The sequence below is a fragment of the Lycorma delicatula genome, chromosome 4 (genome assembly GCF_047948215.1).
Source record: "Lycorma delicatula isolate Av1 chromosome 4, ASM4794821v1, whole genome shotgun sequence".
Classification (NCBI taxonomy): domain Eukaryota; kingdom Metazoa; phylum Arthropoda; class Insecta; order Hemiptera; family Fulgoridae; genus Lycorma; species Lycorma delicatula.
The window spans coordinates 3,910,832-3,934,445 of NC_134458.1; the positions used below are offsets into that span (position 1 = coordinate 3,910,832).

Here is a 23,614-nt window from a genome sequence, read left to right on the forward strand (position 1 = left end):
ACTATATGAAGACAGTGTACAATTCCCACAGAAAATAGTATATTAATCTATCATACTGAACCTCTTTGTTATGGCAATGATACACATTAAAGCATCAGAGATATAAAGCAGAACTCATAACTCATTATTTTTGAGTAATGATGTTCACTATACAGCCATCCTTTGTGGTGAACAGATTGAAGGTGATTATCAACTTATTTTGATGTGGTTAGCATGCTGATTTTAAAGTATATTTGGCTCATAGAAGACAACAGGAAACCACTTCACTTCTCACTTTCCCTAGTAAGCCTGGAGTGAAAATTTTTATTCTTTCTATGCTGTTTTCATAGGTGTCTTATGACACATGCCAGGTCACTTAATCAGTTTGATGAACACCTTAGAAAAAACATTTACAGTAATATGTAAACTAAGTTTCCTAACAGATCACTCACTTTCATTATTCATGTAAATACAAAAATGTTCAAGCTTGAAGGCTGATTTGACAGTCTCATACTATATTGTTATACTGTAGAAAGGTAGGACTCCAAAAGGTGTACTATCATACAGGTTACAGCAAGTTGAAGTACAATTACCACAGAGCTACATTTGCTGTTCAAGTAGCAAATCCAGTTTATTGTACTGCAACACGAACTTGTGAATTGTTGCCTTTTCTTGAAAGATGACATTGCATTCACCTGCACATCATTTTTGAGAAAAATACACAATTTAAAACTAAAGTAACAATAGACTGAGATTTTCATTCAGTCTAAAAAGTAATTTTTATTCAGAAGGATGAAAGCTGGATATACCAGAGAATTAAAAATTTAATTAGATACATTTAGCAATGTTCAACAATAGAAGGCAGTCTAAAGACATTTACTAGTAAAGGGGAAAGTATAATTCGCTATTTGCAGATTCCAAAAGACAGGTTTTGTTCTGGAGGTCCTAGGTTCGAATCCTGGTCAGGCATGGAATTCGCACACATGCTACAAATCATTCATCTCATCCTCTGAAGCATGCAAAAAAAAGGTTTTTTTAAAGATAAAATTGTGTTCATATTTAGCTCATTATCAGCTGCATACCACTTCAATATTTAAAATACAATCAGCTAAAAATATTATTAGAATAGATTATTAATTATCATATAAACTATGCAGATTATCACTTGATTTAAATTAATAAGCCACTGAAAAAATTTTTCGGAAAAACAAACATAATGAATCTGCAAATTTTAATGTGTTTTATGTTTGCTATTCAAGATAAATGTTGATAACACAATTCAAAACTTCAAAACATTAAGGACTTTCACAGCAAAGGATCTGGGTTAAAATTCTGGTCAGATCTGGAATTTTTCATACATAACAAAATTCATCTGTTATTATTATTACTGAAGTAATTGTAAACAAAGTCAAGGTGTTATTACTACAGAAAATAATTAAATATAAAAAAGGTGATACAATTTGTTTGATTAATTTACCAGAAGGAAGTAATAATGAAACTGTTATCATTAATGAAAAATTAATAACAAAAATTTACTTAAATATACTAATTTGGATGAATTCTTTTATTAAATATTTAATTAATATTAGAAGTAGATAAATGGATGCGGAAAACAAAGTACCTAGTACTTTAGGTACAGTTAGAACATAATTTTACAATAATAATAATAATAATGCATGTTAATAAACAGGCAGAACATGGAAGAGAACTATGTGTATATCAATGAGTGAGAAAGAGAGAAACCAGATGTTCAACTACACCATAAAAATGAGAAAAGCTTTCAATTTCTATGGCCAGCTTAACAGGGCTATTTTAGTATAAAAATTATGGACAGAATCCTTTCCCTCTACAAACAATTAGACATGTATAAGTACATAAGAGAATAATAAATCTCTAGTATGAACTGATTGTTAATAGTGAATCAGTCAGGATAATATCCTGGGTAATTAAATAATAAAATATAGCGAGTAAAATAAAAAAAACCATTTACCATTTTCCAGGGTTGTATTACGTAAAATTTCACTCTGCACACCTTCTCCACTCTTAGTCAGCACAGCTATTGTTAACATGTACGTGGTGTATGGTATTAAAGCAGTGACATTGCCATGCCCAGTTAGTGGTGGGTCACCCATTACAGTAGTATTATATCGAATTCCATCTGAAACAAATTTGCATCGATATAGAAAATTCTATAGATACAGAAAAAACCTTTAATGAGGAAGGAAACTCATGAAATAATCCATTTATGTTATCAACTGTTCATATTAGCCATCAATGTGAGCACTTATATATTCTGTAACGACAAGTTTACGTAAGCATTACTGTTGTTCGTGTTTATTTTTTTAAATTTATAAACTCCCAAAAATATAAAAATCATAAAATGAAATGTGCATTTCAACAGTTAAACAGTTATAATTATGATAAAGGGGAATTAGTAAATATAGATGTAAACACACATTATAACTTATATATAATATTATATAAATATATATCGAAATACACTATATTATATTTTAAGTAAATCTTTTTTAATAACAATTTTTGAGTCATTTTGTTTATAGTTTAGACTTATACAATTGATCACTTTAGTTTTGAAATATATTTTATTCATAGAAGTCTTTAAGAATTTAAAATTAATTATAAATGTTTTTGCAGAAACTTTCTATCATAAGAACATTACACATTATTTTTACATACAGATGACAGATGTAGGTTAATTCTATCTCTCTCTCTTTCTTAGGAAGATTTCTATCTTTCTGATCCAGCATAAGAGACATGTACAGAATAAGTCAAAAGATACGTAACCAATTTTTGCCATAAATTTTTTTTAGAATTAATATTCTAAAAAAAACCTTTAACATAATATACTCTACTGTAATTTGTAGGTGAACAAAAAGTATTTATATTTATTTAGTTTCTTCACAACAGATGCTGGAAATGTCCTCAATCTGCTGCTACACATGCCTCAACACATTTCTTGATGTTAGGTGCTACTTTTTGGATGGTAATTGCACAAAGGCGGGATTTTTATCTTCAATTCTTGAGTTGATCAAATGTGTGAGGGTTGTTTTTATACACATTATCCTTCAAATGTCCCCAAAGAACAGGGGGAAGTTAAATCTGGTGATCAAGGAGGCCACAGTCCACGAGAAATGATGTGTTCCCCAAAGAACTCGTGCAACATTATCACTGTGTGCCATTACACCATCTTACTGCAGCCTATAGTCTTGTTCATCAGCCTTTAACAGGGCTACGAATTACATGATGATGACCTGATAACATTCAGCTGTTATCAATTCCGTGAAAAAGATTGGGTCAACAATTCTTTTCCACAAAATCGCATACAAAACTGCAACCTTCTGTGAATGTAACGGGGTCTCATAGAAAATGTGAGGGTTTTTGAACTCCAGTATCTGTTGTACTGGCTGTTTATGTAGCTACTTAAGTGAAACCTGCTTTATCAGAATAGAAAACATAATCTAACGCCTGAATACTGCTGCGAATAAAACGCAAAATCATTGACAGTAATCTAGTCTGTTTCCCCTATCAGGTTCTCGAAGCTCATGTACAACATGAATGCAAATGAACGGAGTTTCAGCTATTTGTGGCTCTGCGAACATTCCCATAAGACATTCCGCTTTGTTGACACAGTTTGTATCAACTTTTTTGGTGAACATAGCAAGGATATGCAAATACTTTCCAAGGACTCATCACTTAAAACTGTAGGTCGGCTGGATCGTTTATATTAATCCACACTACCGATTTATTTAAAATGAGTGTCTATGTGTGAAAATTGAAGATTTATTAGGCACCATGATTCATATGTCTTCTTGAATGTCTGCAATTTAAAGTAACTTTCAACAAAGAACACACATTGAGCCTGGAGAAATGCATGTTTGCCGACTCACCACTTTCATCAAAAAGGAGAAATTGCTTGGCTATTGTCTGTTAATCTTCTATCACAAGGTCACCTGTTTCCAACACACACATTTCTGAAGACAAAAAACTAAATTTCCCTCTGAAATATGTTTTCAAATTTAGGGTTCCGTATCTTTTGGTTCACTGTTCTAGACCATGGTAGCAAGCCTGAACAGGGAAGTTTTCACCGGTTTAGTTTGTGTTAACATTCTGCTTTCCTTTTGACTTGAACAGACTAAAATGTTATTGAATTCCTTTACATTTCGTCAGTAAATTAAAAAAAATTATATATTTGTATTATTTGTATCTCCCCTCACTAGTTCTCTGTACTTACTGGTGATGATAGTTTAACAATAAATAATAGTTACTAGGTGTTTTTTCAATTTTGTTTTTTTAAACAGTTTTTGCTGCCTCCGATTTATAAATTAATTTCAGTAATTGTTTAATATAATTATTTGATTATGTTTTAAGAAATAATTTTAATCAGAATACATAGAATATCTTACTGAGAAAATAATATTTTTCTTTCCTTTTGTATTACTTTCTTTAACTTCTTTGCAAAGAGTTGTTCAATTCAGTAAACAGAGAGGTGGCAGGTATAACATGGCTTCCAAGCCGTGTGGTGTGAATAGTTTCTGTAAATCTATCAATATTTAACTCCCATACCAAGTCGGACGGCTAGAAACCATTTACATATGTTTTAATTGATGTATAATGAGTACAAAAAATACTCTTTAATATCTTTTATTTTTTATTCTGTATAAGCAACATAAATTTCTTCTATACTGTAGGACTTATCCATCAACAGTGTTTTTATATTCATAAGTACAAGAATAAAATAATGAATCTGGTTTACTTAGTGTCAATTTATTATGTCATATAAAAATATAATTATATTGAAAATCTGTGGCCATGGCATGAATTATTCTTTAGATTATGCTTGATATTAAGTGATACTTATGTTTCAGTCTTTACGAGATGAAATGAGGGATTTAAAATGAAGTTATAATATTATGGTGCAATTCAATCTGCCTTGAAAATTACAGACTTTTTGTATAATTGTTAAGTGTTCTTTTAAAGATAAGACATTCTCCCTGTTTTAATTAATACTTTAACATTTAGTAAAACAAATCATCAAACTATAGAACGAGAAAGACAATTTGTAATACTTACCTGCTGTTTCAACAAATTTTCCATTTCATTAACAACACAGAGTATTTAATTTTAGGTAGATTTCATAAGAAAGGTATCATTGTAATTGGTACCATGATTTGACTTCTGAAACATTTTGACATATCTTCGTGTTTCACATCCCCCCAGACACCAAAACCACCATCAGCTCAAAAGCTCATACATACATTTATATATATATTTCACTTTCTTGTGGACATAATAACTGCCGTAATTTTGCACCAATAACTTAACAATTGTTCGTTAAAAATAACTAATTCCAAAATCTTGATTGAGTTCATTAATGGCCAAAATCAACCCATGGATTATGTTTATGAATTATCATATATAATTAAGAGAATTATTTTATATTCTGTTAGATGTGATATAGTGTCAATAAATACGATCATAAATATAATGTTGAATTCTGTTGATGATACTGAATAACTTTAGGTTTAGCAGTACAAGGATTTAATTTGATACCCAAAAATCCTAATTACATATTTTTGACTCTTGAGAATGAAAAACATGAAAAAAATCCAAGAGTTAATTTTTTTTTCACGGCGGAAACATTCAGTTTCTGTTATGTCTGTATCTGGGGAAAAAAATAAGAGATAATTTTATTTTATACATCTTCAAGGTGTAACATTTTCCATTGATAAACAAAACATGTCTGTGGTGTGTAATTTAAATGCAATCAAATCAAATTAGAAACATAACTATTAAACATAAAAATAATTTAACATTATTTATTTACCTTTACACTCATTGACGTGTAGTGCAGCAATTGGACAGTAGTAAATGCGAAATCCTTTTACTACACCTACTCTGTCTGAACATTCTAATTTCCATCCGACTTCAATGAATGTTGAACCGATACTACTGATCCATACACTTTTCATTTTTTTAGTATCTGTTTTAGTAATAAAAAAAACACATGTACACATAAATAAACTTGACACTGTAGTATAAGGCATTAAAAAAAGAAAAGATTCATTACTTTTTTCCTAGATAATGAAACTACGTTCTTTGAAATTAGTGACTATATTAGTAATGAGAATTTGTTATGAAGTAAATCAGGAAAATATACTAACATCATCTGACCTGTGATGATGATATCACAAGTGATTTCATGTGACACCATGTAAATACAATAAAAAATACAAAAATGCAGGCTATACTGTTTTACCATCACTAAAAATTTATCATGTTTTTAAAAAAATGTTATATCATTTAATTATTACCATTATTATTACAGACACCTAGAAATAAAAGTGAGCATTCTGAAAAATATGTATACCTTTAGAACAATGAATAAATGTATTAGTCTCATTTCTTACATAATACTTGATACCATCAAATAATGTTGAAACAAGATGATGGAATTAACACACACTAAACAGATTGGCTTAATTCAGTAGTTTTGCATCAAGCAGAAAACTATGAGTATTTGATCTCATATGTTGAGGTCAAAATCATAAATTATTGGTTAATAATTATCATAATTAGATTGATATAAACTAAGCAATAGTACATCTAATAATGAAGCCAATAATGTTAATTTATCATACATGCAATATAAGATTATATTATTCAAATCTATCGAGTTAAACAGAAGCATCTACGATTACTGAGGCTTACCAATCAAATCTGCTATAAAATGAATAATTAAACCAAAGAAACATGACCCCGAGAAAAAATTATCCTCTATTTCACCATTATAAGTTATATTTTCTCTTCGTTAAATAGTGTATCATACGATTACATCACATACATGCTATTGCAGCCTGGACTAATGTTTACAACTAATTTGAGGTAACAGTTAAATTAATAAATAAACAACTAGAAGTTCACTAATCCTTTGCTATTGGCGGGTGTTCCATTTCACATAAATAGCAAAACCAAACTTATATGGCAGAAAGGGAGTTAACATTCTTAAGTAACCCGAATGTCAATTTTATACACTACAGTACCTACTAACATACTATTTGCTTATGAATGAGTGTAGCCATAATAAATATGTTTACTTACGCAGAGTATTTTATTTATATTCACGTCATGTTATTTTGAACACAGAAAACTTATGTACAGTAAGTTTAAAACCGCCAACATTAAACACACGAGTTTCATTATGTTTTAACTATGTAATGTAAGCCTGTGTTAACCTAACTTTATTCTTTAAAAAAAAAAAAAAAAAAAAACTGTTAATTTTTGTTTCTTGTTTCTTTTTTATTTATTTATTTTTTTAGTTCTTTGTGTAATTCGCTGTATGGTGCTAATGCTGGCTAGACAAAAAATTTGTTTACAGATTTTAAGTTTAATTCACTTGTAATACTTCTTCATTTTTGTCATCTTCCAGAGTAGGTAAAGGCAGTGTTATCAGCTCTTCCTTGTCACAGCGCATCAGCTCCTAAACATCTGAAGCATTGATTACATTGAAACCTTCACCTAGAATTTTATGTGCTATTTGTACAATATTGTTCACAATTTTATCAGCAATTTTGTTTTCTTAGTTTTTTCAGTTTCCATTTTTTTCTTAACAATGTTGGGCCACAGATTCCACCAGCATGCATTGATCGCTGAAGGTTTAATTTCATCAACTGACTCCTTAATGTTTACAATGCGATCTGCAATGGTATAATTTTTCCACCACAGACTCACAATCAATGAATTATCCACCCCTGTTTCACTTATCAATCCGCTGAAAGTCCACCACAGATAATAGACTTTGATAGCATGATGATACCTTGATCCAAAGGTTGAATCAGAGCTGACTTGTTTGGTAGCAGAAATAACACTTCTACGTTAGAATGCAAAAATTTTACTTCTTCTGGATGTCCTGGAGCATTATCAATTAAAAAAAGAACTTTAAATGACAAACACTTTATCTTCAGATAAAGTTCAACATGTTTGGCAAAAAAATGAAACCACTTGAATAAAAAGCGATGCTGTTACCCACACTTTTTGGTTAGATTTCCATAAAACTAGTAAATGATTTTTATCTTTACCTTTCAACACCCTTAGATTTAACGATTTGTAAACAAGAGTTGGTTTCAGCATAAAGTCACTACTAGCACTGCAGCAAAACAGGACTGTAAGATGATCTTTAAATTCTTTAAAACCTGGAGTGGACTTTTCTTTTTTCGATAGAAAGGTTCGTGAAGGTATCCTACTTCCAACATAAGCCTGTTTCATCTGTGTTAAAAACTTGATCCGCTAAATACCCTTTTGTTGATGAGATTATGCAGTTGTTCTGGAAATGAATGTGCTGCTTCGTAGTCAGTTGATTCTACTTCTCCAATTATGCTAATATTGTAAAGAGAAAATTTGAAGTTTTCAAACCAGCTTTTACTAGCAGAAAACATAAATGCACTAATCCCACTTTCATTCACAGATTTAACAAAGCAGTTGTACAAATTTCATGCTCTTCTCGAATATAAGTGAACTGAGAAGTACCCTTTTTTTCCATTTGATCCTTGATCTATTAATTCAAAGCTTTTTCAGTTTTTTCAATGTTTATGTCATTACATATAGACGTAACCTTAGCTGATTGAGAAGAACCTACCATTAAACTCTTGTCCGTATCTTCATTTTTCTTTATATAGCGAACAGTTGACTCAATCAAGTTAAACAGTTTTGCTATTGAAGCTATGCTTTCACCAGTTTTCAGTTTATTAAGAAGTTAACTTTCCTAATTAAAGGCATAATTTTTTTTTTTTGTTATTCGCTTTGGACATGTTTGTTTAATAAAAACTGGAGACTTCATAAAAAAACAATAACTACAACACGGATTTTGGAACTTACTAAAACCAAGGGCTAACTGAATGTATCTGTTCAATAACACAACTGCAACTTTTGGTGGTTGGTTGGTTTTACTATACATACTGAACTTGAAAAAACAACACAAATAGCCCACATACCAACTGCTGCTGTTTGCAGATGAGTCAGCATAGCCACCAAGATTGTTAACAGTGACAGAGCAATGGCTGGTGGCCCCTGTATCTTCTTTATCATCATAATTAGGCTACAGTTAAAAAAACATTTTCATAAAAATATACACGTCACATAGATGTCATGTAAATTTATTATGTTTTACTATTATTAACATGTTCAGTGCCTCATGGAAATGATGATAATCTTCATAAAAACCCAATTGTGCATTTTCTTATTTTGATTTAATTATGAATGTTTTATTTAGCTCAAGTGTTAACTGGACATGGCATCTTCAATGAGTTTCTTCACCGGATTGGAAAGAGTGATGCCCCAGTATGTATGTACTGTGATAGTTCTGACACAGAGCACACCATATTTAGATGCTGGGAATGGGAGGAAGACCAGAGAAGCCTCTGGCCTTAGCGGAGTGGGACCAGATCATCTGATCAGTTTCTTGCTGACTAATGAAAGCAACCGGGGTACTGGGGAGGGCTTTGTCAGGCGAGTCCTAAAAAAGAAGCTGAAGAGTGGTGACTTGGGTACTGAGATTTTTTTAGGGGTTGGGCAGACAGCCCCATCTGTGAGGGTCGGCATGCTTAGGTGTGCTGCTTCTGATGAGCGGGTAGGGACTCCAGGGGAATGTTAGGCAGTTAAGGGGTAAACAAAAGACCGAGTCCCAGCAACTGGGTAAGTGTATGGAGGAGACGTAGTCAAGCCTGGCTCCCCCTGCTTCAGTGGTTAGAGGCAAATGGCACAAAATTGTACAGACTGAAACCCGGTCTCTGGAGGGGTGGGAATGATATAGTCAGGCCCGGATTACTCTCTTTCGGGGATTAGAGGCAGGCAGAAGATAAAATAAAATAGCCGAAGAGGGGGGAGGGGCTAACCTGCCATGCAGGACTTTCAGTCGGTAGGTGGGGAGGCCCACTTAGAATAAAAGGCACTCTCCTGGATCGAGCTTTACTTATTAATTGTATGTCCGGCCCATGGGAGGAGGGGGAAAAAAGGTATGCCAATTTAAATAATTCATGTTTAAAATTTACCTGTAATTTATAAGTGTGTGAGTGTATGTGTTTATGATGTTTGTAAGTATATCTTTTCTAAATGTTTATGATTATTAATATTTTTTCTAACATTTCTAAATTACTTTATAAATTCATTATTAGATGTTTGTGTTTAACAAGATAATCAGTAGTATTTAAAAAATTCTTCTCTTTTTTTCTTAAATGCCTGAAAATCTTTGTTTAAAGGGCCTACCAGATCTTCCAATGCATATTTGCTTACAATTAATTCTACAAATGTCACTACTCTTAAATTTATCTGCAATGATGTAGCCATAACATCTAAATATTTTAAGTTACTGAACGGTTCAATGATACATAGTACAGTTTACACTAATGTAGAGATTAATGTTTTTACTTCTGTTTTTATTAATATAAGTTATATTTCTTCTAGGTTATATTCATTATGTCCAAATCAAATTCAAAATTAATGAAATATTTACTTCTTTTATATTCTTTTTAATGTATTTTCTACTTACAGTGTATATCAAAATATCATTATACCCGTTTTGGTTTGCTATAAATCTAATTTGTTGTTACTGTGCTTTTAAAATTTAAGAGATGTACCTTTATAAAGGTAATACTGTACCTTTATTATGCATTACTGTGCAGGAAGCCCAGACCATGCCACTGCTTTTCTTGTAAGAGTTTGCTGAAACCGCAAACTGATACGTTTTATTTTTTTCAGGTACTGTAATGTTATGAATGTTTACATCTGTCCCAACATGTGTCCAATTCAAATACCCCTGAAATTATAAAATTGCATTAAAAAAAGAAAAACATTACAATATCCCTAGTAATCCAGTTATTTCAGTACAGCTAAAATTACGTAATGCAAACTAATTTCACAGAAACTGCTGTTATTTCATACCTGCACTTCCTAAATGGTTATCACAGTATGTGCACAAATAAACAACAGACATTTTAGCTAAAAGAACAATATTTTAGGAAATCTCAGTTCACAAGTTTAATGCTACAAATATGATCAATGAAAATGCAAAATACAAATTTTTGATGTGCATATGGCAAATGTCAGCAATGTTCTGATAGCATTACACAATTCTCATAATTTTCCCGATATAATTCTTGGGTTAATTTTATTGTTAACTATCAGGAGTAACTGGTTTATACATGTGATGCTTACATACTAAACTGAACCCTAGTACAACTACTGAACTTGGCTGTATCACTATTAAAAATAAATAAATTATTTTTTCTACTTAACTAGTATATCCCTGCTCTCTGTTCAACAGCAAGGTAAAAAAATACTTTTTTTAAAAATCACAACTTTAATATTACTTTGGCTAATTTCAGGAAATTATAAACAGTCAGTTCATTATAAATATATAAGACAAGAGAAACTGTCTGTAGCCTGTTTCTCTTGTATCATCTGGTATCGCCTGGAAACCAGTCACAAAATGCATTTATTAGAAACAAATTAAAAAAAAAAATTTATATAATAAACTGGAGTCTGACAACCGGGATCCTTATTTTATCAATAACAATCCAGGAACTTCATTGTAAAATAACAGGAGGGGGACCAATATCAAATAACCTTTTACTGATTAAATTATTAAAAACCTTTTATGTGAAAGTTTTCCTGTATCAGAAGATTAAACAGTTATCCTTTCCTTTAAATTCAGTTCATGGGAGGAGATATCTGTTTTACTGCTTTAACATTCTTACTATCTATCTTTCTCATTACATCATGGTAGGAGATTTTAGTCGGATATTTCAGTGGTTTAGATTTTTTAAAACTAAATTCAGACTGACTTCCACTGGCCAAAATGACAAGAGTTCTTATTCTTAACATTTTTTAATTTTATTCTAAAAACTCTTAGAAAAGATTGTTTTGTGATTATTTATTTGTCAAATAATATTTACTGTTTATTAATTCTTTTCATTTAATTAAGTTTATATATATATATATTAGTTTCTCAGTATCTATTGATGATGACTCCTTAATAATAGAAACTGTCATTTAGTTTTAGATTTTGAAGTAAAACTTTTTGTAAAATAATTTTTTAGTATTTTCTTGTTCTGCAATTTATTTCAATTTTCATTTAGCATAGCTCTTTTTTTAATATTTATTGTCATTTGAGGGTGCTAGGGGACTAGAGAGCAGAAGGGAAAAGAGTTTGGAAACTCTGTTCTGACATTTTTTTTTCTGATTTGACCTTCAAAGTAACATGTTTTGAAGAGAGAAAAACAATTTGAATACAGCAGTATTTCATTTTTGTAATTTTAAGAAGGGTGTAAAACGTATGGCACCTGAATTTGTTTACTGGATCTCAAACATGATCTGTTTCAAAAGAATGGTTAAAAAATTTATATTTATACTAACAAAATTCCCATGCTTTACTGTGGATTTGAAATGTACAATACTTTAATTATAAGCAAATTTTAATTATCAAAATGCACATTAGTACTATGGTCTTTAAAGAAGCAAGTATTAAATAATTTTTGTGATTTGGCAAGTAACCACTATAAAGAAAATGGATATTTTAATTAAATACTATCAACATTTCTTGGATACTCAATATTATATTTTTAATTTGGGGAATAATCTAATTTTATAATTAAAGTAAGAAGAAATTAAACTGCTGAACCCTAATCTAATAAACCTAAATGTTACACTCAGAATGATTAAATGTTGTCCATTAGAAGAAATACAAATGTAAAATTATGATGGCAGCTGATTTTATATTATCCAATGTTAGGTTTAACACCAAGGATTGAAGAATGTTGGTACAATTTTTAGATTGACCCAATGTTTATCTCTTAGGAATTATGGTGATATTTACTTAATGTCTATACAAGTTGAAAGAAATATATGTCCAAAAATACTGTAAGTTTGTATCAATTTTTCTTTTTGAGAACAAATATTTAAATATATGTTTTATTTGGGGTTGAAATCTGTTAGAACCTTATGAGATACGTTGTCCAAAACATTAGTTTAATATTTATATGTGGCCCTTCATATAAATAAACATGCACACTAATTACACCAATTCAATTTAGTAGAAAATGAATTACATCTTAATTCAGGTTTAACCATTTCCTAACACTTTAAGATTAATAATTAAAGCTTAGTTCTACTATTAAGGCTGCTGTAAATCACTGATCCAAATTTCAGCTTTCTAGGTAATCAGAAAGGTTGAGAAATAGTGATGAGTGAGGAAGACTTTAAAAACACACACACACACACAGATACACTTTTATATTTTAAATTCTATTAAATAAACTGCCTAGTACAGAATATTGAGATAAGACATATCTTACCTTAATTTTCATTAAAGTACTTTCGTAGGATCCTGCATCCTCAGTCATGATCGAAGTAACTACATTATTGCATATTAATTTATATGAGAGCTGCAATCTGTTTCAGTATTTTATACATCATCTACCTCAAACACTGTCTGATGGCTTATCAAATTGAAATTTTGTTTGTATTTATACATGTAATATTTTTCTAATATATTTAATTTTATGTCAGTTTTATTAATTTTTAATATTTCTAAATTTATGTTAATATCAAAAATGGAATGTTTATTGTTTATTAGGTCTGCTATAATAGATAAACCTTAATTTATTATTTTTGTAATTTTTATAATGTTCAAGAAATGTAGTTTTAAAGGATCTATGTTTTTCCTATATAAAATCAGTCACAATCATTATATTTAATTTTATTAATTGAACACAGTGTTTCTTTTTATTTTATTTTTTTTTTTCTGAATTTTTATGGGCATCGACTGCTAAGGTCATTAGCCCTCGTCACAATCTTTAAAAGAAACTACTATCACCATCTGGATCGTCATATGTAAGGGTGTAAAGGGCCCTTACATTTTATTTAAAAGCACAAACTACACAAAACATTTAAGACATAAAGACAAGGACAATCACAAAACACTTATGGGGTGTAAAGGGCCCCAATATTAAAATTTGAGATAGGTTCCCAAAAGACCATTAAATTAAAATTAAAACTTATCCTACCATATCTTTCTTTCTTTCTTCTACGAGTCTCATTTATAGTTTGTTTAAGCACCCTCGGGGCGACCAGAACCGCCGTTGAGCAGTATATCAGTCGCGCCAGGGTGCCGTGGCAGTTGAATCCTTCTTATAAACAGGCTATAGGCATGCACAGCGTACACCCACAGCCTTGCGCCCTAAATCCACCCTTGAGGGTCCCCCATGCCATCATCGGACACACCCCGACTCACTGCTCTTGAATGCAGGTGAGCCAAAATGGCCTAGGCAAGAGGGCTACCTCCCGTCACTATACGTGCCACGTTTCGAGACTCACTTATGTATATATGCATACATTTAAAATTAAAATTAAACTTATCAATACCATTTTTTCTTTATATATATATATATATATATATATATATATATAAGCTACCGCTTAGAGTTTCTTTTGTCACAGCTTTAAACTTTCATTTTTATAGACTTTTAAGAAGTCCACTGGCGTGTAAAAATGCAACTATATTTTCTTCATTTACATTATCCAGATCAGCAGTAATATTATTTCTAAAACGGAACCTCTTTCTGAGGTCCTCATATATGGTACACTCTTCTATAAGATGCTTGATTGTCAGTGTTTTATTACAAACACCGCACATTGGTCTCACTTCGCCGGTTAACAAATATAAATTTGTTAATCGCGTATGACCGATTCTAAGTCTGGTCATCGCTACTTGTTCACGGCGAGTCAACTTATAGTCGCTTTTCCATTTATAAGGAGAAGATTTTATTGTGCTTAATTTTGTATTTAATCTCCTCCATTCAGCATTCCACTTGTTTTTTACTATGTTTGTTAGACGGTTTTTAACATCTGCCACTCTTACAGGAAATGCATCCAAAACATCGCAGACTGTTGCCTTTCTGGCAGCTTCGTCTGCGATCTCATTACCTGTAATACCAGCATGCCCCGGAGTCCATACAAATACGCATCGCTGTCCTCGTTGTTTTAGTACGTATAAAATGGACAGGATGTTTGCAATTAGGACATCCTTAATGTTCTTGTTCCGAATTGCGACGAGTGCACTTAATGAATCGGAACATATTAGCACTCTCTCTTCGCAATAGTGTTCAGTGTAGCGAAGAGCTTGCTGAATTGCAGTGAGTTCTGCCGTGTAGACACTGGCCACATCTGGCAGTCTCCAAAAGTGGGCTTCTTCATTTACATATATCGAGCATCCAACACCATGTTCGGTTTTAGAACCGTCAGTATAAATTCTAATATGTTCTTCGTAACTACTGACGGTTGCCAAAAAATTCCTGCTGGATGATCACTGCTGGTTTATTTTTTATTTCTCCTTGAGAGAGATCCAAACTTGTATCAACCGCTGGCAAGAGCCATGGCGGTATTTCTCTAGTAGAAATTGCCAATGTATCTGGAATGGCAACTTCATATTTATTTCTTAATTCGTGGTACCTAATTCCGGCAGGTCTGGAATAGGTAGCACGACGTTCGTATAATGCAGCCATGGGATGATTCGTAAACAATTTATTATTTATATGAGCAGGGAAAGCCCATATATTTGATGCATATCTTAACAACAGGATCTCTCTTCTATAATGTAGTGGCATTATTCCGGCTTCAGACATCAGACTAGCCGCCGGACTTGAGCGGAAAGCACCTGTTGCGTATCTTATTCCGCTATTATGAACTACGTCTAACTTTCTTAAGTGCGACTTTCTAGCGGATGAATATACGATACATCCGTAGTCTAGTTTAGATTGAACCAATGCTTTATACAATCTCAATAATGTCTCTTTCTCTGAGCCCCAATTTAAGTTCGATAAACATTTTATAATGTTTAGGGCTCTTTTGCATCTATCACTCAAGTCCTGTATATGTAATCCCCATGTAAGGGATTTATCCAATACTAGTCCTAAATACCTTACGCTGTCTTTATATTGTATTGGATTATCATCAATTGTCAACGCAGGACTTTGATGAGGAATTCTCTTCCTACAAAAGTGTACACAGCACGTTTTTTCTGGTGAGAATTGGAATCCATTATTCCTTGCAACTTCATTTAGAGCATTGATCGCTCGTTGCAATTTGTACCTCACCATAGCAGTCTTGTTGCTGGCATATATGATTGCCAGATCATCAACATAGACGCTTTTGCTGATTTCTACTGGAATGGCTAATATCAATTTATTAATGGCAATGGTAAACAAGGTACCGCTCAACGGCAAACCTTGCGGTATGCCATTTTCCAAGATTCTTTCACATGAATATTCATTGTTGACGCGTACTTGGAAGGTACGGTCATTCATGTAGTTGCTGAGCAGTATAGGCAGATTACCTCGAATGCCCCATTCATGTATCTGGAGCATTATACCATGACGCCAGGTCATATCAAAAGCCTTCTGAAGATCAAAGAAGATTCCGACACAATGTTTCCTTTTAATAAAGCTGTTATATATAATGTCCTCTAAGCTGATCATTTGTTCAGTGGTAGAATGGTATTGCCGAAAACCTGCTTGATACGGTGATATCAGGTTTTCTTTTTCCAAAACCCAGACGAGTTGATTATTAATCATTTTTTCCAATATTTTCCCCATAGCACACGTCAGAGAAATAGGACGGTAGCTATTGGGGTCTGTTAAATTTTTATTTTTCTTTGGTACTGGAACAACATGAGCTTTTTTCCACTGCTGCGGGTACGTTCCATCCCGCCATATTTTATTATAAAGTTCTAATAATCTACGCTGCAGTGGTATTCAGCTGCCTGATCATATTATAGTGGATTTCAACCGGACCAGCAGCTGTGTTACCTGATTTTTCCAACGCTTTCGCGAATTCTTCCATTTTAAATGGTACATTATATGAGTAATTATACTCAGTTCTAAAATTTAGTAGACCTTCGAGTTCTTCTTTTTTAGTTCGAAAACCTTCCTCGTAGTTGGCCGTTTTGCTGGCCTTTTCGAAGTGATTGGATAACAGCTCTGCAATTTCATATGGAGTATCTTTTATTTCATCTTCATCTTGAAGGCTAGTTATGGGAGCAAAATCATTACGCCCACAAATCGCCTTCACTTTCCTGCAAACATCTGATGCAGTAGTAGTTTTGTAGATGGATGACACGTATTGCTGCCAGGATCGTTTTTTCGAATCTATCATAAGACGTTTTGCATACGCCCTGTATTTCTTAAAGGCAACAAGATTTTCTATACTAGGACGCTTCTTAAAGGCGTTATACGCCCTTTTCTTTCTGTTTATAGCTTCACTTATTTCATCGTTCCACCATGGAACGGGTTTCTTTGTAAGTTTCCCAGATGTTTTGGGAATATATCTCGATGCCGACTGAATTATTGCATTTGTTATGGCGTCGACATCGTCTCCGATAACTCCAGTTGTTTCTGGGAGTATCGGTTTCTTTTTATTATTATTTTTGTTTTTTTTAAACATTCTATTACGCGGTTATTAGGTTTGTATGCTGGTTTAAATATTTCTTTATTGTAAGTTTTAGTAATATTTTCAGTGATATTATTAGCATACAAATACTTAATGTATATTTTTCACTCTTTTGTGTCTAATTATGCATAATTTGTAAGGTGTTTAATAATAAATCTTATTATTGTGTTTGATAGTTGTTTTTTATAATTTTTTTTTTAATTAGAAAAAAAAATATATATATATATCATATTCATATCCATTTTCAACCACTAAATGTTTTATGAAGTTTATTTAATTTAATTTTTCTTAGTTATTATACGCATACTGGATTGCTCTAATAATAATATTTGTGTGTTAATTTTATAAGACCAAAGATGATTTGATTTTTTATGAATTGTTATATTGTTAGATATAGGTTTTCTGTATACTTTTCTATATGTTTCAATCCGGTTATCATTGTTTATTTCAACATTATCTAGATTATTTAACATTCTATTATTATCTACTAAAAATGTAAATTTAAAATTTTCATTATAAGAATTTAATTTAATATTACTAGATGTTCATTTTTATTACTGGGTTATATATAATGAGAATATAATCAACATACCATGTCCATATTAAAATTTTTATATGTATGAGTGATGCCATGTACTAATTTACTGAAAATCCTGCAAATACACTTCTGACAAAATTGCTGATAGTGGAAATCCCATACATAAGGTATTTTTTTGTGCATAATATTTGTTATTAAATTCAATATTCTTCCGTGTAATAGATATAGAACCTTTGATAAACTTTGGATCTTCTTGGTTACTTTTAAATCTATTTTTTATTATTTTTATAATATGGTACTATTTTTATGTATGTATTTATATGGTATTATGATATTTATAGGTATTTTTATGGTAATAACTACTTTACAATCAGTACAAAATAAGACACAAAAGACTGAAAAAATGTACATGAAGTATTTATATACTAATAGTATAAATGAAGACATTAATAAAACCTACAATAAAAAAAATATTAAACCAACATACAAACCTAATAACCACATAATAAAATATTTAAAAAACAAAAATAATAATAATAATAAAATTAACCATCTGTGTGGAATTAATAAAATTAAATTTAATAATTGTGAAAAACATATATATCCTTTAAAAATTGATTCCTTGAACATTATAGAAATTACAAAAGTAATAAATTAGGTTAATCTAATACGGCAGATCATCTAATAAACAATACACATTCTATTTCTGATATTACCACAAATTTAAAAAAAATTAATAAAGCATTATCGTGATGCAGAATCCAATTATCAGCAATGTTGGCATGGAGACGAAGAACTCGTTTACGAAGTCTTTCTAAAATTTCTTTGTAGAAATATTGGTTAACTGTTTGTCCAGAAGGCACCCACTCTTTATGAACAATTCCCTTGGAATCGAAGAAGCACACAAGCATGCATTTCACTTTTGACTTTGACATGCGAGCTTTTTTTGGTCTGGGTGATCCCTTTGAGCACCATTGCAAACTTTGGCGTTTTGTCTCTGGATTGTATTGAAAAAACCAACCTTCATCACCAGTATAACACGGCTCAACAAATCTGGATTGATTTCCGTTTGCTCTAACAGATCGGCTGCCACATTTTTCCGTGTTTCAAGGTGTTGTTGTGTGAGATTTTTGGGGACCATTTTTGCACAAATCTTTCTCATACAAAGATCTTCAGTTAATATTAGATGAACCGTTTCTCGATTGATGTTGAGTTCTTCTGCAATCATTTTCACGAATAATCTTCGATCAGATTGTACGATTTCACGCACCCTGGTCAAGTTGACATCTATCCATGAGGTTGATGGTCGTCCACTGCGGTCTTCATCTTCAACATTCGTTCTGCCTTCACTAAAAATTTTATGCCACAAAAAACTTAAGCTCTTGACATAACCTCCTCTCCAAAAGCCTTCTGAAGCTTACCATAAGTTGTCGTCGTGTTTTCACCCGATTTAACGCAAAAAGAAATAACATACCGTTGCGCAATATTTTGCGGTTTCATTTCTGTGACGAGAGACACAAACATGTGTTCACTTATTACAGCACAACTCACGACTGAGCAGTTGCATCAATGTGTCGCTTGGACTAGAAGTAGCTTATAGACCAAGGTCAAAGATGGTGTGCCTACGCAAGCTGCAGGGTTGCCACATCTTGCAAAGAAAAATCAGTCTCATTACTTTATTGTCGCACCTCGTATTTATTTTATTAGATCAACCAAAGTACAGAATAAATAAAGTAGGATGACTTACCTTATTTCACTATATATGCAGGTGCGTTTTTCGCGTTTTACTTGCATCATCAGCTGTATGATATATTCATCTCAAATTACATTACAAACTTCACAAAATATAATAACACATCATGTATTTATTTGTTTTATTTAAAACTTTTATTCGGTTAAATTAAAAATTAAAACAATAATAAAAAATATGAAAAATTAATTAACATTAAAAATTAAATTGTAAAAATTTATACGTATGTAAAAATATGACATCAGTGCATAAAATCAAATAAAAATAATGCTAAGTAAAGCAATTAAGCATGCTGTCCATTTAACTGAACTTATTTTAACATACTGATTGAATATTAAATTAGACATCACTATCAAAATAGATGGTGGTGCCATCTACTGCAGCTTTGCGACAGTATTTTGAAAGTTGTAGCTTTTTGACAGTATTTTGATTGTTTCTGAGTAGGTATTGGAACATATCAGCTGTGGATAATATGTACACTTATTCAAATGGAAGATTCAAAAAGACAAAAACATGATATGAAAATATATACAGAATAGTAAGTTACTTACTAAACATGGGTATGGTCGATCCTTGTCATGCTGGCACCAGAAAATGGTATAATTTTCAACTTTGGGATTACCAGTTGGCTTCTGCCAAGAGAGTTCATACATTCCATTATCAAAATCGATTTTGGTAAAAGTCAGCGGTTCTGGTATAACTACAAACAAAAAAAACATGGCAATTCAATTCCAATCACTAAACAAATTTGCAAAGCTGTAATAAAGCACGCCTGATGATTGATGAGGTGGGTGATGATTATAAATAATATTTTCTTTATCAATGTGCTCCTTACTTCTGCAGTAAACATATGCTATTATTCTTCACTGTTCTCTTACTGTTAATCACTCATTTCCTAAAATAATTTTTAATATTGTACACTTATAATGTCTAATATTTTAAAAATCTTCAAGTGTCCTGAAACATCTCCAAATGCCTCTAGTCGGACAAATGGAAACCTTTTAATCGTTACAATATCGGAAGATTAAAAAAGCTCTGAATAAATACAACAAGGCTGCTAGATTGTAAAAAAAAATTCTGTCTATACATGATATGAACGATACAATATAGGTTTTCCCTCCACTCTTTCATAACAAAATGAAAGCTTCTGACCAAGAAATCACAATTAGTAAACTATTCTTTTATTCCATCCTTTTCTAGTTAAATTTCATCAACAAAATTCTCTCCCTGTAATCGAGCTAAAAATATGTTATATTCTAAACAAATCTTTTCTATAAGACAGGTTAGTATCATTGATAAAATTAAATCAACTTCTATAAAAATAACTTCATTAATGAATTGGCTTACAACAGGAAAACAAAGATTATGAAAAAAAATTTTCTTCTAATTCTTAAGGTATAAAACAAGAAAGTTGGCATTTCGTTGCCTTTGGTATCAACAAGGAAAGAAATTTCATAATAGGAGAAAGTAACAATATGAGAAATATTCAAAAAGTATCCTAATCTTCTTTCTCCAGAAGTAATTGGATTTAATTAGAAGTATATTGTAAAACTCAGCATGGTACAGCAGTAGGCCTTAGCTCACATGCTTGATTCTTTATAACATCATAAAGCGAGTCACTTCTTGTCAGGCAGCCAGAGTGGGTGCTTGCAAGATGCATATATTGCACTTTTACTTAGTCTGTAGAAACAAACGTAAAGCAACACTATTGCATCAAGCGTTATTAAAAGCTTGGTAATATCCAAACTGAACCAATTCATAAGATAAAGTAGGCTTTAGACTTTGAAGTTATAGGGGTTACATAAATTATACAATGGTAGAACTGGATTAAAAATGGCTGAACTTCAGCGACTGACCTACCAGTATGCTGTTTTTTTTTTAACTACTTCAGAGCTATGCATCATGAATACGCACCTGAAGATGAAACTGATAAAAAAAAAAAACAGTATTATCAAGAAGTTTTCTGTCAACTTCATGATTCACTTTGGTTCAAGAGACCACGCATTTTGGGGTCACCCAACCGGCAATTGCAACATGACAATACCCATTCTTTGTGTCTGATCTAGGATTTCTTGACTAAGCATGGATTCCCCAGGTTTGTCATGCTCCTTGAGATGTCTCACAGTTACTTAGCTGAAGATGCCACTGGAAGAATTCACATTTGAGAACTGAGAGGACATAAACAAGAAGGCTACAATACAGCCACCAAACAGCTACCAAACTTCCACTGTACAGAGCAGTAACAATATACAACTTGCTCTTGAGGAGGAGGTGGATGAAGAAACATTGGCAAGGCTCATTACTAAAACATGGCCAAAACATATTCTCAAGCATACATAGCTGATGGAACGCCCTGCTAATGACGAAGATACTAGCAAAGTGATGTTTGACACTGACGGTAACCCTGAACTGGGATTACAGAAGAAACTTTTAACCAAGGTTCCTTGGAACACGAAGCTAAACCAGGAGGGAAAGCTTAACGTGGGCCAGGTCATGCTAGAGCAGTCATCTGCAGTGGTTTTGTCTGGTGAGGCATTTGACACAAAAAAGAGGAAATTATATATCATCGTGATTAACTCAGGGGTTGGGGAGGAACACACAACCAAGATGATCATACAAGACGTGGCAAAAATTGTTCAAATGGATGGCCACTTATGTTTTATGGGAACTGCTGATAGGATTGACCAAACCCTGCTCAGGATAATCAAGTTCTATGGATGGAGGACTTTAGTAAATTACCCGATGTATCTGGAGAGGATATCAGACCCGACTGTGAAAGGTGCACCTGGAATTAAAGACAAGAAGCATGTGGGTGTTCCCACTACCACAGCATGTGGGTGTTGGCGGTAAAGGCGGAGGGGCGTACGTAAGCAGAATTCCTCAAGAAGATTAATGCAGCTGTACGGGTTGACAGAATCTTCTCTGCTTGGAAAGGAGCAAGTGAGGCCCTGCAGATATGAATCAAGACAGAAGAGGAAGCAGTTTTGAAACTCAAAGAAGCTATTACACAAACGGTACATGGAGTAGATATGACCATTGGTGGCAGACGGGAGAATTGTACATGTCTTGGTGAAGGACATCGATGAGATTACCACCAATGAGGGAATTGAAGAAGCTTTTCGGATGATACTCGGTGGTAGTGGGTTGGCTAAAGTGCTCTGTACCAGCGTATGGTGCCACCAAGGTTGCCACGGTCATGGTCCCAGCGGGGAATGTTGCCTCACTAACCAGAGGTGGTAGAATATGAACTGGCTGGGTCTCCTGTAGGATTGCCACATGCTCAAGTGAAAAGAGATGTTATAAGTGTTGGGCACTTGGCCATCAAGCTAGTGCCTGCAAAGGACCAGACAGAAGCAAACTAGGTTTCAATTGTGGTGGCAAAGGCCATCAGAAATGGGACTGCATGGCGGGGAAGAGATGTGCTGACTGTGGAAAAGATGGCCATCTCACTGGTACCAAGAGGTGTAACAAGACCATCAAATGAAAGTATTACAGGTTAACTTTAACAAGGGTAGGGGTGCCCATGATTTACTTTGGGTAACCGCCAGGAGAGATGAAATAGATCTGTTGATTATAAGCGAACCCAACCTAAGAGTGGTGGAGAATATGTGGGTTAAGGACCTGGTTCGGGATGCTGCTATTTGTTGTCTGGCATGGAACATAGACAATTCAAACAGGGGCCAAAGCCCCAGATTCATATGGATCGAGGTGGAGGGTATCAGGTTAATTAGTATCTATCTTTCCACAAATATAGATCTAACTGAATATACGGAAACCCTGGAGGAGATAGCTGGAACAATCATGAACAGTGGCCTTCCATGCGTATTGGCGGG

General features: G+C 32.7%; 1 protein-coding gene across 6 annotated transcripts in view; it reads right to left on the reverse strand.

The window, feature by feature from the left end:
* Positions 1-23,614, reverse strand: part of dome (cytokine receptor domeless) — a 172,591-nt gene that overhangs the window by 49,288 nt on the left and 99,689 nt on the right. For all 6 annotated transcript variants that reach the window (XM_075362170.1, XM_075362167.1, XM_075362168.1 and 3 more), the window contains 4 exons: positions 20,333-20,481; positions 10,651-10,807; positions 5,825-5,980; positions 1,970-2,137 (listed from right to left, as the gene is read on the reverse strand). In XM_075362170.1, coding sequence (XP_075218285.1) covers positions 1,970-2,137; positions 5,825-5,980; positions 10,651-10,807; positions 20,333-20,481 — 630 coding nt within the window. The remainder of the gene's footprint in view (positions 1-1,969; positions 2,138-5,824; positions 5,981-10,650; positions 10,808-20,332; positions 20,482-23,614) is intronic.